This window comes from Ornithorhynchus anatinus, chromosome 4 (assembly GCF_004115215.2).
Source record: "Ornithorhynchus anatinus isolate Pmale09 chromosome 4, mOrnAna1.pri.v4, whole genome shotgun sequence".
Lineage (NCBI taxonomy): Eukaryota > Metazoa > Chordata > Mammalia > Monotremata > Ornithorhynchidae > Ornithorhynchus > Ornithorhynchus anatinus.
This window is the reverse complement of record NC_041731.1, coordinates 70,217,562-70,233,888: the sequence shown is the minus strand read 5'-3', so window position 1 is coordinate 70,233,888 and position 16,327 is coordinate 70,217,562. Positions and strand designations below refer to the sequence as shown.

General features: G+C 42.7%; 1 protein-coding gene across 1 annotated transcript in view; it reads right to left on the bottom strand.

Moving 5' to 3' along the window:
* Nucleotides 1-721: 721 nt before the first annotated feature.
* The window catches only part of TRHR (thyrotropin releasing hormone receptor), a 30,288-nt gene continuing 14,682 nt past the window's right edge, over nt 722-16,327 (bottom strand). The window contains exon 3 of the mRNA XM_039911991.1: nt 722-1,646. Coding sequence (XP_039767925.1) covers nt 1,239-1,646 — 408 coding nt within the window. The 3' untranslated portion in view covers nt 722-1,238. The remainder of the gene's footprint in view (nt 1,647-16,327) is intronic.

Below are 16,327 nucleotides of genomic sequence, written 5' to 3'. Positions count from 1 at the left end.
ATTCATATCACTGGAAACAAAAATTACACTTTGACTCAATTATTCTTCAAGTGAATGTCCTTTTGGTCTGAAATATTTGGACAATTAAGCATAATGAACCTTCTCTGGGTCTCAGTTAGTCAAAGAGTTCACATGTGCAAACCTTTATGCAAAGGTTCAATAATAATCTGTAAACATTTTATTTACAAATCATTAGCAAGGCACATTAGAATTTTATAACTATGTCCTGAGGAAGTCCACTAAGCACTTGAGGTTTACTTCCTCCTATCTGTAATTAATTTTAATGTCTGCCTTCCCAACTAGAAATTCTTAAAAGGCTGGGATCATACCCAGAAATTATATTGTATCCTCCCAAATGCTTAATACAGTTCTTTGTCAATTGCTGGTACTCAATAACTTCTTGGATTGATTGATAGTTGATTGACTGATTGATTGGTATCTGAGAGATGATCATTCTCCCTACTTTCAAAGCCTTATTAAAGGCACAACTCCTCCAAATGGCCTTCCTAACTAAGCCCTCTCCTCTTTTCCCACTCTCTTCTGTACCTCCTTTGAACTTGGATTTACACCCTTTATTCACCCCTCCCTCAGCCCCTTAGGACCTATGTACATATCTGTAATTTATTTATTTATATTACTCTCGGCAACCCCCTCTGACTGTAAGCTCAATATGGGCAGGGAACATGTCTACCAACTCTGCTATATTATACTCTCCCAAGTGCTTAATACAATGTTCTACACGCAGTAAGTGCTCTATAAATATGACAGATTGATAGTTTTTACCTGAAACAACCAATTTGATTTATACTTCCTGCAGTAATTCAGACACATAAAACAGTTTTTTCCATTGACAAGACAGTATGAATCACTGTATTTGAGAAAAATGATTGTACCAGGTTTCATGCAGAAGATCCACATAATTGATGTTTGAAAAAATTATTGAATCCACAAATTTCACCAGGAGAGGATGAATTGTCTAGTTGGAATGTTCGCTCATTTCTGAGAGACACGCCATGTTTTTTGAAGAAGCTGTGCATGAAAGAAAATCAGAATTATTCTTGTTAGGAATGGTATCTGTAAGTTCACATGGGAGTTGAGAGGAGCACTAAGGAATCAAGATAAAATCCTTTTTCTCTATTCTCTTACAGAACAACCCCCCTTTGCAGTTCTTTCTAACACTGTACCTACCTCATAATCATATCTCCTGTTTTTAGGTCTACTTGCTTATATATTACACATCAGGTTCTGCTATATGTTACCTCATCAGATAAACAGGTATCATCAAAGGACACTTTTGTATTGGACAGATAAGTGTCTGTAATAGTGATGTCGTCAAGCTCGGTACTGAAATGATCCGACTCTTTGATAACACTGTAATTTAGAGCCACGCTGTAGTTGGCAGGTTTCTCCAATCGTTTCTGCTTACAGTTGCAGAGTTTCCTGAAAGCTGCTTGGAATTTCTGAGACATGAGATTATAAATGACTGGGTTGATCGCGCTGTTGAGGTAAATGCATAGTCTACAAAAGAGCAGAAACCAATTTTCTTGGAAGGGGGTGGAGAGGAATGAGTTGACCACCACAAGGGTTCGGTAAGGCATCCACAAAAGGGCAAACAGGATCACAACCACTGCCAGCATCTTAGTAACCTGTAGGGAACAGAAAGACACCAAGTGATATAGGAAAGAACAGCTCTCTGATGAAAAATAAAACTTTAAGTAGCCAGAGTTCATTTTCTAGCTATTCCAAGCACCGATACAAAATATACCTTTGGAAAATATTTTCTCCCGGAGGGAATATTTGTAGAGTTTTGGCCTCCAAACAAAACTGACCCTCCTTAGCTCCTTCAAAGCATAGAACTCTCCAGGGACAGGATGTACAAAGGATTTAGGACTCTCTGAATCTTCCCATGTAGGTTTCCTTTGGAAACATTTCCCGTTCTCCTAGGAGATCCACTAATTACCAGGGCACAGAAAGCTAAGGTTGATGAATCCATAAGCAATACCCAGTAGGGAACAAATTACTTTCATGGGAGTCATCCTTGGACATTTGAGAACAGCACTGAAACAAATGGAATTGGGCTCATGTTAACCCAGGCTAGATAGAAAAGTAATATGATCTAATTTTTTTAATGGTGTTTGTTATGATCTTACTATGTGTCTAGCACTGTTCTAAGTACTGGGCCCTGTTCTAAATGATAGAAGGAACATAAGACTGAGAAACAGGAGACTTGGCAGCCCAGCTCTGCTGTGTGACCTTACCTTCTATGTGCCTCAATTTCCTCCTCTGTAAACTGGGGATTAAATGGCTGCCTCATGATCAATCAATCAATGGCATTTATTGAGTGCTTACTAGGGGCAGAGCACTGTACTAACCAAGTGCTTGGGAGAGTACAATACAGCAAAACTAGTAGTCACGTTCCCTGCCCAGGCAGTGAGCCCCATTTGGAACAAAGAGTGTGTCTAATCTGTGTTTTATCTACACCCGTGATTGGCACTTTGTAAGTGTTTGACAAATACTCTTATTTCCCAAAATGTTTCTGGGTCCATACAAATATATCTCTCTGAAGATCAGGAACAACATAAAATGGAAACTGCTTGTAGAACCTTTCTTATAGACTAATGGGGGGAGTTTACTCGGTTTCCATTACTTTTAAGTTGCAACCAAAAAATAGATCATATTTAATGAGTACTTACTGTGTGCAGGACACTGTACTAAGTGCTTCGGAGAGCAGAACACAATAATATAATAGATACATTCCCTGCCCACAACAAGCTTACAGTCTAGAGGTGCAGATAGACATTAATAAAAATAAATGAATTATAGATGTGTACATAAGTGCTGTGGGGCTGGGCAACACAGAAGGAAATGGGAAAAGAGGAAATGAGAGCTTAATCAGAGAAGGCCTCCTGGAGGAGATGTGCCTTTACTAAAGCTTTGAAGGTGGGGAGAGTAATTGTCAGATATAAAGAGGGAGGGCATTCCAGGCCCGAGGCAGGACATGAGCAAGAGGTCTGTGGTGAGACAGATGAAATTAAGGTAGAGCGAGAAGGTTAGCATCAGAGAAGTGAGGTGTGCAGGCTGGGTTGTAGTAGGTGAGTAGCAAGGTGAGGTAGGAGGGGGAAAGGTGATTGAGTGCTTTAAAGATGATTGTAAAAGACTTTCTGTTAGATGTGGCAGTGAATGAGCAACCACTGGAGGATCTTGAGGAGTGAGAAATATTGACTGAAAGTTTTTGTAGAAAAGTGAACCAGGCAGCAGAGTGAAGTATAGACTGGATTGGGCAGAGACAGGAGGTAGGGAGGTCAGCAAGGAGGTAGAACTGACAGAATTTGGTGACAGATTGACTATGTGGATGGAATGAGAGACAAGAGTCGAGAACAACCCCAAGGTTATGAGCTTGTGAGATATGGAGGGTAGTAGTATTGTCTACAGTGATGGGAAAAACAGAGCAAGGGAAGGATTTGGGTGGGAAGATAAGGAGTTCAGTTTTGGACATGTTTAATTTGAGATATCAGCGGGTCATTCAGGTAGAATTATACTGAGGGCAGGAGGAAATGAGAATATAAATACTAATATTTGCGGTATTTAAGTGCTTACTATGTGCCATACACTGTTCTAAGCACTGGGGTGGATACAAGCAATTGGGGTGGAAACAGTCCCTGTCCCACATGGTGCTCACAATCTTAATCACCATTTTACAGATGAGGTAACTGAGGCATAGATAAATTAAGTGATTTGCCCAAGGTCACACGACAGACAAGTGGCAGAACTGGGATTAAAACCCAGATCTTTCTGTCTCCCAGGCCCATGCTCTATCCACTAGGCCATGCTGCTTCTATCAAGGTGGGATAGAATAAATCCTTGGATTAATGTGGAAGCAGTTAAGAGGGAAAGGAAAGGGCAGACTTTAGAGATGTTATGAAGGTTGAACTGACAAGATTTAGTGACAGATTGAATATGTGGGTGGAATGAAAAAGATGAGTCGAGGATACTGACAAAGTTTTGGGCTTGTGAGAGGGAGGATGGTGGTGTGCTCTATAGTGACAGGAAAGTCAGGAGCAGGACAGGGTGTGGTTGGGAAGATAAGGAGTTCTATTTTGGATATATTAACTTTGAGGTAATGGCAGGATGTCCAAGTAGAGATATCTTGAAAGCAGGAGGAAATGTGAGATTGCAGAGATGAGAGAGATCAGGGTTGCAGATGTAGATTTGGTAATCATTTTAATAGGGGTGTAGTTGAAGCTATGGGAGCAAATGAATTCTCCAAGGGAGTGGGTGTAGATGGAGAATAGAAGGGGACCCAGAATTGAACCTTTATGGACATCCTCACAGTTAGAGGGTAGGAGGAACGGCACAAGAGAGAATAAGAATAAGTGTCCATAGAGATAGGAAAACAAGAAGAGGACAGTGTCGTTGAAGCCGAAGTTGGATAATGTTTCCAGGAGAAGGAGTGGTCAACAGTTTCAAAGACAGCTGAGAGGTCGAGGGGGATTAAGATGGAGTAGAGGCCATTGGATTTGACAAGAAGGAGTTCATCTGTGACCTTTGAGAGGGCGGTTTCTGTGGAGTGAAGAGGATGGAAGCCAGATTGGGAGGTATCAAGGAGAGAATTGGAGGAGAGGTATTTGAGACAGTGGGTTGGAGATCGGTGATGTGAGGTAGGAGTGGGTGAGTTCATTTAGTGGTATAAAGCCAATGGTAGGGAGTTTCTGTTTGATGCAGAGTTGGATGGGCAAACAGTAGAAGGTCTAGAGGAGTGGGGAAACATGGACTAAATATTTTTGGTAGAAAAATGATCCATGGACTGGTGGAATGGGGAGAGACAGGAAACAGATGCAGTATACAAGGCAGAATAGGCTAAGTGCTTGGATCGGGCATGGCAGCAGTTTAGATGGAGAGGAAAGGGTAGATTTTAATAATATTGTAAAGATAGAACTGACAGAATTTGGTGACAGATTGACTATGTGGATGGAATGAGAGACAAGAGTCAAGAACAACCCCAAGGTTATGAGCTTGTGAGATATGGACGGTAGTGGTATTGTCTACAATGATGGGAAAAACAGAGCAAGGGAAGGATTTGGGTGGGAAGATGAGTTCAGTTTTGGACATGTTCAATTTGAGATATCAGCGGGTCAATCAGGTAGAGTTATCCTGAAGGCAGGAGGAAATGAGAGATTGCAGAGAAAGAGAGAGGTCAGGGGTAGAGATGTAGATTTAGGAATCATCCACATTGAAGCCATGGGAGCAAATTCGTTCTAAAAGAAACAGGGTGTAGATGGAGAATAGAAGGGGATCTAGAACTAACCTTGAGGGACCCTCCACTGTCAGAGGGTGGGAGTCAAAGTAGAAACCTGCTAAAGAGACTGAGGGGAAGCAGTTAAAGATAGGATGAGAGCCAAGAGAGGACAGTGTCTGAAGATGAGGTTGGATAAAGTTTCAAGAAGAAGAGTTTTTTTTAAAGTGTTGAAGACAGTTGAGAGATCTAGGAGGATTAAGATAAAGTAGAGGCCATCAGATATGGTGAGAAAAAGGTCAACAGTTACCTTAGAGAGGGCTGTTTTCGGGGAGTGAATGGCACAGAAGACAGATTGGAAGGGATAAAGGAGAAAATTGGAGAAGAGAAAGTGGAGACAGTGGGCATTAACAACTCTCCTAAGAAGTTTGAAGAGTAATGGTGGGAGGCAGATTGGGATAGCAACTGGAGGGAGCTGTGGGCTCAGTGAAGGGGTTTTATATATATAGCTCTCTCTCTCTCTCCATATATATATGGGTATATATAGGGGATATATAAGCTTGCTTGAAAGTAGTGGGAAAGATGCCATTGGAAAGTGAATGGTTGAAGATGGCAGTCAAGGAAGTAAGAAGAGTGGGGTGAGTGTTTGAAAAAGGTATGAAGGAATGGGGCTAGAATCACAGGTGGAGGTGGTAGATTTAGAGAGGAGGCAAGGGAGGAGGTTAGATACAAAATGACAAAATTTGACACAGTCCCTGATGGAGGGCACGCAATCTAAGAGGAGGGAGAACAACTTCCTTACCCCCATTTAACAGCTGAGGAATAGAGGCACAGGGAGGTTAAACTACTTCCCAGTTCTAGAGAAGCAGCGTGGCTCAGTGGAAAGAGCACGGGCTTTGGAGTCAGGGCTCATGAGTTCGAATCCCAGCTCTGCCACTTGTCAGCTGTGTGACTGTGGGCAAGTCACTTAACTTCTCTGTGCCTCAGTTCCCTCATCTGTAAAATGGGGATTAAGACTGTGAGCCCCACGTGGGACAACCTGATTCCCCTGTGTCTACCCCAGCGCTTAGAACAGTGCTCGGCACATAGTAAGCACTTAACAAATACCAACATTATTATTACTTCCCAAAGGACAATCAGTAGGTAAAGAGCAGACCTGGCATTAGTACTCAGTTCTCCTCAGGTCCAGTCCCATTCTCTTTCCATGAGGCCTCCCTGCCTTCTTAACAGGAAAAAACACTTTAATTCCTGCACCACTGAATTTTTCAGAGCCTTGCTGCTTACAGGGGGGCATGACCATCTGCCCCAACTGCTAAGGACTCTTCCTCAAAGGAGAAAGTTTCCATTCCTTTGACATGAATCCAGACACCTTGAGATCAGAATCTATGCTACTGCTTTAGGATTGCTGTAGTGTAGTTCCTTCAGTGTAGTTCTATCTCCTGAATGTAAAAAGGCAGAAGAGAGCTAAGATGGCATTAGATAAATAAATAAAGAGTAAGATCTAGCACTTAGCTGTAATAGTGGCAAGTGTTTGGGAAATGCAGGGATAAATTAAGTGATGGGCACAATCCGTAGCGATAGCAACAAAGTTGTTCTGGTCTCAGTGGAGGCAATTTGTAATCAAGCCAAATCAATTGTGGGTAGTTTGATAAGGGTCTGCTTGATCTCGGCACATTATAAATGAAGCATAGTTCAAAATGTCTCGTGTGGTGATTTACTTATGAATTGATTTGCTGCTCTGAGAAACTGGATAGATTTGAACTCAGTGTTCTGGCTGTGAATTATCCATCATCCATCAAGGGGGGATGGAGTAGGTGCCGTTAGGCACTAAAGTATTAAATTAGTTTTCAAAGAAATTGGAAGATAGGAAAACAAAGAAGGATAGGGCTGTGTAAACAATTGAAAAGTGAACAATTTGTGTGCATGTCTTGATTCTTGCCTGTAGACAGTCTATTTCTGCAAAATGTTGAGAGAGCAGAGAGAGAAGAACGGAAGGAAGGCTGAAGGGAGCAGAAGGCTGGGTGCCAACTGATCCTTTTACATTATTTTTCTAGAGGGCCTGTTCTTAAGGCATCCAAAGTGCTGTAGATATTAATGAGTCAGATTTGTCCGTGGCGGTGGAGGGTGAATCACTCACAAGCAGTCAGCTGGGCCCTTTTGGAAGTTGAATGAATCATTCTGGGTCCCGAATGTGCACCGAGAGAATTACTGCTTCCGAGCACATGATAGAAGGAAACAGATCCCTGAGGTGGGTAAGATGGGGGCTGAGACACTTTTAAACGCCCAGCCCTTCTGACCCAATGGGCTGTCAGAGGGGCAGAGAAGCATCTGTGGCTTCCCTCGTGACTGGATGAAGACAAGGAGGGCCCCACAGTTCCCTGGCCAGAGACTATGTCCCCCTGGAGCTAAAGCAGCAGAGCTTGGGCCAGCTTCCTCCTGTCCTTCCCTCTGGGAGCATCCATCCCTATCACCTCTGCCTCAGCCTCCGCCTGGAGCCAAGCGGGCTTGACTCACTGCAGGTGGCCGACCACTGTCTGACATCCTCTGGCTCAGTCCCTGCTCCCAGCCTCGGGTGGGGCCAGTGCCACCTCTGAATGCTGGCACCCACAGCTCCACCAGGGCAGGACAGCCCATTCCCTGGGCCACCCTGGAGTCCTGGACCAAGCACTCGTTTCACTCATTTTATTCACTTTTACCTCAATCTCACCTTTCTCATCTCTAATCCTTCATCTACGTCCTGACTTTGCCCTGGAATGCCCTCCCCCTTCCTTTCCGACTGACCACCTCTCTCCCCATCTACAAAGCTTTAAAATCACATCTCCTCCAAGGGGTCTTCCCCAACTAAACCCTCTTTCCTCCTATTCATTCATTCATTCATTCATTCATTCATTAATTCATTAATTCAATAGTATTTATTGAGCGCTTACTATGTGCAGAGCACTGTACTAAGCGCTTGGGATGAACAAGTCGGCAACAGATAGAGACAGTCCCTGCCGTTTGACGGGCTTACAGTCTAATCGGGGGAGATGGACAGACAAGAACAATGGCAATAAATAGAGTCAAGGGGAAGAACATCTCGTAAAAACAATGGCAACTAAATAGAATCAAGGCGATGTACAATTCATTAACAAAATAAATAGGGTAATGGAAATATATACAGTTGAGCGGACGAGTACAGTGTTGTGGGGATGGGAAGGGAGAGGTGGAGGAGCAGGGGGAAAAGGGGAAAATGAGGCTTTAGCTGCGGAGAGGTAAAGGGGGGATGGCAGAGGGAGTAGAGGGAGAAGAGGAGCTCAGTCTGGGAAGGCCTCTTGGAGGAGGTGAGTTTTAAGTAGGGTTTTGAAGAGGTTTTGCTCTCCCTTCTGTGTCACCCCATCTTCAATCCCACAGCACTAAAACATATCCGTGATTTATTTAAATATTGGTTCACTGCTGTTAACTCCTTGTGGGAAGGGAACACGTCTACCACAGCAGTGTCAGAAAAGAGAGGTGTGGGCATGGATGAACTGTGTACAGGACACACCAGGTTTTCTCTGCTATGGGCACATTAGAGTTAATCTGGTTCTGCAAAACCTTATTCATTTGAGGCTAAGGAAACCACCTAACAACAAATGGAAAGTATGGCAGATGATATAATGCCCCTGAAGGACTTTACTACTCTATGACGATTTCTGAAGTGGTTTGTCCTGAGGTAGCAGTAGAGAAGCCTATGAGGGGAGCCTGATACATTAGACTTGGTGAGACCAAATGAGTTTCAGATAAGGGGCTGGGTAGGGTGATAAGAGGAGGAGGAAGGCTTAGAGAGAGAGAGATCCCATGGGGACCCAGAACAATCTTAAATGACTAAAATGATTTGCCAGCCTGAATATTTCAACAGGAAAAAAATAGATTTGTTTGGGAGACCTTGGGTTTCTTCATGCGTAAGAGCCCAACTAAATCAGCCAATCATTCAATCAATCAATGGTATGTATTGAGCTCTTACTGTATGCTGAGCACTCCCCCTTCCTCCTTCCACAGTCTCAAGAGATTCCTTAAAGGCATATCAATCAATCAAGCAAGCAGTCATTGGTATTCACTGAGTGCTTACGGTGTGTGGTGTACTGAATTAAGTGCTGGGTTGAAAGTATAGTGTAAACAGAGTTGGTAGTCTGGATTACTGTCCACAAAGATCTTACAGTTTACAGAGGGAGGTAAACATTAAAACAATTTATGAATAGGAATAAAGAAGTGAATGCAGCTTCCAAAAGTACTTAGGCAATATGAAGATTGGGCTCGTGTCACAGAAGATTGCTCATCAGCAATAAAGCACAAAATCACTGCCAGTAATAACTGGCTTATGATAACATGGTGTTGTACATGAATTTAGCATCTTTATTTCAGAGCATTCAAAGCAATGGACCATTTCCTTTGTTTTCATGATTTTCATGAAATGGATGTTGGAAGTAATTGTTATCATCTCTACTGGGCACGATTGGTATTCATTACGTCCTCATCCCAGACGCAAGCTATGAATTTGCGAAGGCTGAGGTTTTATAGATTCATAGGGATGGGAAGGGCCTTGATAGGTTCATCTACCTCACCTCCCTGCCTTTAAGTAGGACCAACACAAGTCTTTTTCAGGCAGGTGATACATAAGCTTTTTCTTCAAAACCTCTAGCAAAGGAGGTTCCCTAAACTCTCTGGGTAGACCACTGAATGGCCATGTAATAGGATGGAGTTTGTGGCACATTCAGTGTTTTGGGCCACAGCAACATGCTTGGCTGATCTTGTCAGCTGTCACAGCCTGTCAAGAACTGACATGGTTTGTTGCCTTCATCCACTTTGAGACATGACTCTCTTTCTCTCTCTCTCTCTCTCTCTCTGCCCCTCAGCTGGAGCCCAGTGCCTCTCCCTACTACAGTGTGACCTAATCTTAATCCTCCATGATTTTGACACAGTTTCAGCCCTTAGTTTCATTGACATGGTACTCGCCTAATTCTCCTCCTCTCTTTCGGACTGCTCATTCCAGCCTTATTTGTTAGTACTGATGCCGCCTCTCATTTCCCTGAAGCTTCTGTTTTGGGTTCCCTGCTCTCCCCTGCTTCACATTCACTCACAGGGAGACCATCTGCTTATTTAACTGCAGGCTTCTAGACTGTAAACTCCCTCTAGGCTGTAAGCTCCTTCCTTTAGACAATATGCTCCTTGTAGGCAAGAAACATGTCTACCAACTCTGTTGAATTGTACTCTTCCAGGTTTGTAGCATGGTGTTCTGCACATGATAAGCATTCAAGAAATGCAATTGATTAATGATTGGCTTCAACTACTACCTCTCTGTGGTTAACTGCTAAATTTACCTTTCTACCTCCATTTAAATTGCATTTCTTCTTGCCTCCAGAAGACCTCTACCTGATTGTCTTGTCAGCAACCTGAACATGCCTAAAAGTAAACTTCTCTTCTGTTCTAAACCCGCTTTCCCTTCTATTTGTCCATCTCTGTTGATGACATCACCAGCCTCTCAATCCCAGATGCCTGTAACCTTGGTGTCACCCTCAAATTCTCACTGCATCTAATCAGCTTCTAAATCCTGCTCACCACATTTCCAGATCTGCCCCTCCCTCTACCCCAAATAGCCACTGTTGCAGTTCAAGGTCTTATATCATGTGTAATTAAACTTTGCCTTTGAGGAGTGGAAAAATAATGGCCAAGAATTGCTTAAAGAAAATGATCCGAGCAGTAGTGCCAAAGTATCCACCCCTTCCACTAATAGATACAAATTTGTGTTTCTTCAAATTCATATACAGCTTCCCACATGTATAACTCTGAGGGACATATTAAGTGCTTCAACTCACTGGATCTTAGGTTAATGAAAGATTCAAAAATATTCAAAGCATAGTAAACAGCATCTGTTTCTTGGGCATCAACACAGTGACTTCATATCAGACTAATGATTTTATGTTTTTGTGGTAATTGGAAATAGGACCAGTTGTCCATCTACCATGTCTGACTCCCACTTTTGTGTCCTCTCCCAGCACTTAAAACAGTACATGGAAAGTACTACTATCCGGCCACAGAAGAGGAATTGACAATTCCACTGGCTTAGTGCTGTCTTTGGAAACATTTGAAATGTGATAGTCTGTGAAAATTTTGCTTAGGAAGCTAAAAATAAAGGAGATTTAGAAGAACTTCCAAAGTCCTAGGAATGTTTCTGCATGAAGCAGAAGGGATTTTGTGAGGAATTGGAGTCCTGGGATCGATAGCCTGAGATGTCTGGAGGCCAACCGCAAGGTCAAATGTGTACTGAACCTTTCTGGGAGTCCACAGAGTCAAGACAAGTATTCAAATGTCTACTGAACCTTTCTGGGAGTCCACAGAGTCAAGGCAAGTACTAGCCTGCAAATAACAGAATCTAAAATGACCATGACAATGATTGAGGCCGATCCCCTTGTCACTTTCATTTTGCTATTCTTTCTTGAAAACAAAGTCAATTTTAAAATTTGGGCATGGAACTAGAAAAGATACTTGAGATAATTGGACAAGTTTAAAAGTGACTCTGGTAGGAAGAAAGCTGCTCCTGAAATATAGGTTTAGATTTGGTTCCTCGCTCATGTTTAATGCATTTCACTGATACGTAGTAGATGAAATTGAGTTACGACAAATGCAGTCTATGAGACCGGTGGACTTAAAAGACCATTTGGCAGTGGATTCCTTAAGCATTTTCCTGAATTTTGCTGCCCAATCTTGGCCCCTATTCCAGGATCAATTATTTTTCCAGAAGTATCTTTAGGCATAATATGACAAATGCAGCATATGTATCAACTTGGTTTCCAAAATGCTGTACTGCGCCAAAAACAATTTATGACGAGGAAGCAAGCTGTAGACTGCACTCTCTTTGGCTGAGCATATTGTATAATACGTTTGAAGTACAAATTGTTCTTAAGTACAAATATTGAAAATGATTGCAGAGTTCTGAGGACTCCCAGTCTAGGTTAGGGATTTAATGTGCTTTAAATAATATGGTGAAGTGCCCCAGTGTGCCTTCCACCATTTTGGACCCTTATCTCTTTTAAATGCTGATTTAGTATTTAAAAAAATAATTCTTAATATTTCTCTAAAAAATGTGCTCTGTTAAGGCTCAGTCCATTGCTGCATATTAACTAAGTGTTCTAGTGAAATTATCCCACCACCCCTTTGACCCTCCTACAGAAACCTCTGACCTCATGGGCCCCTCCACTTATCCCAGCCTCTTATGTCTCTTTTGGGCTCCCTACCAAATCTGTTGATGCAGAAATACATGCCCTCAACCATGTCCTCTCTGCCAAACTCAACTCTCTTGCACTTACATCCCTTACATCACCAACCCCTAGCCCTAGATCATCCCTATAATACACTTTCTCTTCTGAAATACTTATGCCACAATGCTCTGAGAATCTGTGCAACAGAATCTGTGCACTTCTGCTTCACTTAAGCAGTTGGCTACTCACTCCCCCAATCTCACAGCATTTAGCTTTAAACTCTATTGCTTCCTCTATCTAATTTAATTTAGTATCTATCTTTCCTATGAGACTGTAACCTTCTTAAGGACAAGTATCATACTGTGACTAAATCCAACTTTATTGTACTCTCCCAAGTGCTTAGTACCAGGCTGATGTCGGTCATCTTCGTTTTATCCTCACCAACTAATCTTCCCTCTCCTCTGCTCAGCAACACCATTTCCCCTTGTTTACCTATTCCAATTCCATGTTGCACCAACTACTCCAGACCTTTAACTCCTTCATTAAACCTCCAGTGGCCCCACTTGCCCTCTCTCTTGCCCCAGATAACCTTGCCAAATACTTTGTTGATAAAATTGAAAATTTCAAGTGAAACTCCACAAAACTCCACCTCTCCTCTACAGCTCCTTCTTAGTCCTCCATTTACTCTCTCCCTTCCTACTTACCTGTCTCTTAAGAGAGTATCTCCTGTTGGCTTTTGATATCTACCCCCACATCTGTACTTCCAACCCCATCTCTTCACACCTCATATAGATACTTAGTCCCTCTCTTCTTCTCTACTTGACCACCAGCTTCATTCATTCATTCATTCATTCATTCATTCATTCATTCATACATACATACATACATACATACATACATACATTCATTCATTCAGTAGTATTTATTGCGTGCTTACTACGGACAGAGCACTGTTCTAAGCACTTAGAATGTTCAATTCGGCAACAGAGAGAGACAATCCCTGTCCATTGACGGGTTTACAGTCTAGTCGGGGGAGACAGACGGACAAAAACAAGACAACTTAATAGCAATAAATAGAATCAAGGGGATGTACACCTCATTAATAAAATAAATAGGGTAATAAAAATATATACAAATGAGCACAGTGCTGAGGGGAGGGAAAGGGAGAGGAGGAGGAGCAGAGGGAAAGGGGGGAAAGAGAGCTTAGCTGAGGGGAGGGGAAGGAGGGGGCAGAGAGGGAGCAGAGGGAAAAGGGGAAGCTCAGTCTGGGATGGCATCTTGGAGGAGGTGAGCTCTCAGTAGGGCTTTGAAGGGGGAAGAGAGTTAGTTTGGCGAAGGTGAGGAGGGAGGGCATTTCAGGACAGCGGGAGGACGTGGGCCAGGGGTCGACAGCGGGATAGGCAAGAATGGGGGATGGTGAGGAGGTAGGTGGCAGAGGAATGGAGCGTGCAGGGTGGGCAGTAGAAAGAGAGAAGGGAGAAGAGGTGGGGGGGGCAAGGTGATAGAGAGCCTTGAAGCCTAAAGTGAGAAGTGTTTGTTTCATGCGGAGGTTGATAGGCAACCATTGAAGGTTTTTAAGGAGGGGAGTAACATGCCCAGAGCGTTTCTGCAGGAAGATGATCCGGGCAGCAGAATGAAGAATAGACTGGAGTGGGGAGAGAGAGGAGGAAGGGAGATCAGAGAGAAGGCTGACACAGTAATCCAGCTGGGATATTATGAGAGCCTGTACCAATAAGATAGCCATTTGGATGGAGAAGAAAGGGCGGATCTTGGCAATATTGTAAAGGTGAGACCGGCAGGCCTTGGTGATGGATTGGATGTGTGGAGTGAATGAGAGAGCTATTTCAACCACTCACTCTCTGATGGCTCTTTAACCAGTGCTTTCAAAGATGCCCAAGTTTCCCCATCCACTCTCATGGCTTCAGCTACTCCTTCTGTGTGGATGACTTCCAAATCTTTCTCCTTCTCTGCAATCTCACCTTCTGTGTGGATGACTTCCATATCTTTCTCCTTCTCTGAAATCTCACATTTCCTTCCATATCCAAAATATCTGTAAATGGATGCCCCAAGGCACTTGAGGCTCAACATGTCAAAAATTGAGCTTCTCACCTTCCCTCTAAAATCTTCTTGTCCACCTAACCTAACCATCATTTGTGATACCACCATCCTTCTCATCTCTGAAACCCACAACATCATCAGTATCTTTGACTTATCTCTCTTTCAATCTCCATAATCAGTCTTTCATCAAATCACGTCAATTCTTCCTCCACAACAACTACAGAATCTGCTCCTTCCTCTCCATCCAAAGTTATACCACACTGGTCCAAGCAATTCCCATTTTCGGAGTAGACCACTGTGTCAACCTCATGAACCTCACTGCCTCCAGTTTCTCCCCACTCCAGTCCAAACTTCATGCTGCCGTCTATATCAATTTTTTTAAAAACACTGTTTGGTTCACATGTCTCCACTGATCAAAACATTCCGATAGTTGCCCATTCCTCTGTTCATGAAGCAGAGAGCCCCTGACCATTGGATTTAAGGCACTTGATCAGTATTCTCTCCTATACTTATCCTTGCTCCTTTTCCACTACCTCCCAGTTTGCACACTTCACTCCTCTCAAACCAACATACACAATGTGCCTTGTTCTCATCTCTGTCACCACCAACCCATTGCTCATGCTCTCGCTTCTGCCTGGAACTCCCTCTGCTTTCACATCCTGTAGAATGCTGCTCTCATCATCATCAAATCACACTTACTCCAGGAGGCCTTCCCTGGTTAACCTCACATCTCCCTCCCCATTTCCCCTCTAATGCCAGTTCAGCATTTCTGCCTCACTTAAGCGGTTGGATACTCACTCCCCCAATCCCATAGCACTTAGCTTTAAACTCTATTGTTGCCCCTATCTAATTTAATTTAGTATCTATCTTTCCAATTAGGTTGTAACCTTCTTAAGGACAAGTATCATATTAATAATAATAATAACTATGGTATTTGTTAAGTGCTTACTATGTACCAAGTACTGTTCTAAACTCTAGGTTAGATACAGAGTAATCAGGTTGTCCCATGAGGGGCTCACACTTTTAATCCCCATTTTACAGATGAAGTAATTGAAGCCCAGAGAAGTGAAGTGATTTGCCCAAGGTCACACAGCAGACAAGTGGCAGAGCTGGGATTAGAACACATATCCTCTGATGCTCAAGCCCATGCTCTTTCCACTATACCACACTGCTTCTCTTCTCTAACTCTACTGTACTCTCCCAAGTGCTTAGTACAGTGTGCATCCTAGGGTAAGTACTCAGTAAATTATGTTGATTGAGTTATACTCTATTACTTCCCCTTACCTGTTATTTCTTTTAGTATCTCTCCTTTAGGACAAAGATCACACATAATAACTCTTTTGAACTCCTCCAAGTGCTTAGTATTCTGCATAGAGTAAGTATTCAATAACTCCTATTGATTGATTGATAGTAAAGGGGAATAATAGAGATCAATGGAACTTTTCATCTGCCAGATTAATTTTACTTGATTCAGCAGTGAAATAGATATGAATGAGCAATGACAGTCCAGTGATCTGAGGACTTTGTATCAACATCTTGCAGATGAGTTTCATTTGGACTTTATCCCAGCAATGAACAGATGTTAGGCCCCCGAGAAGCATGGCAGGGATCGTGTCTGCCAACTTTATCGTATTGTATTCTCCCAAGTGTTTAGTACACACTATCAATCAACCAATGGTAACCATTCAAAAAATACCATTGATTGATTGACTGATTTTCTTTCTTGGAAAGGACCCACAAAATCTAATGAACAAGTTTTCTTTCCCCTAAGTCAAACTGTGACAAAAGCAACTTAGTTTTAATGGAAACTTCAATCAAAGAA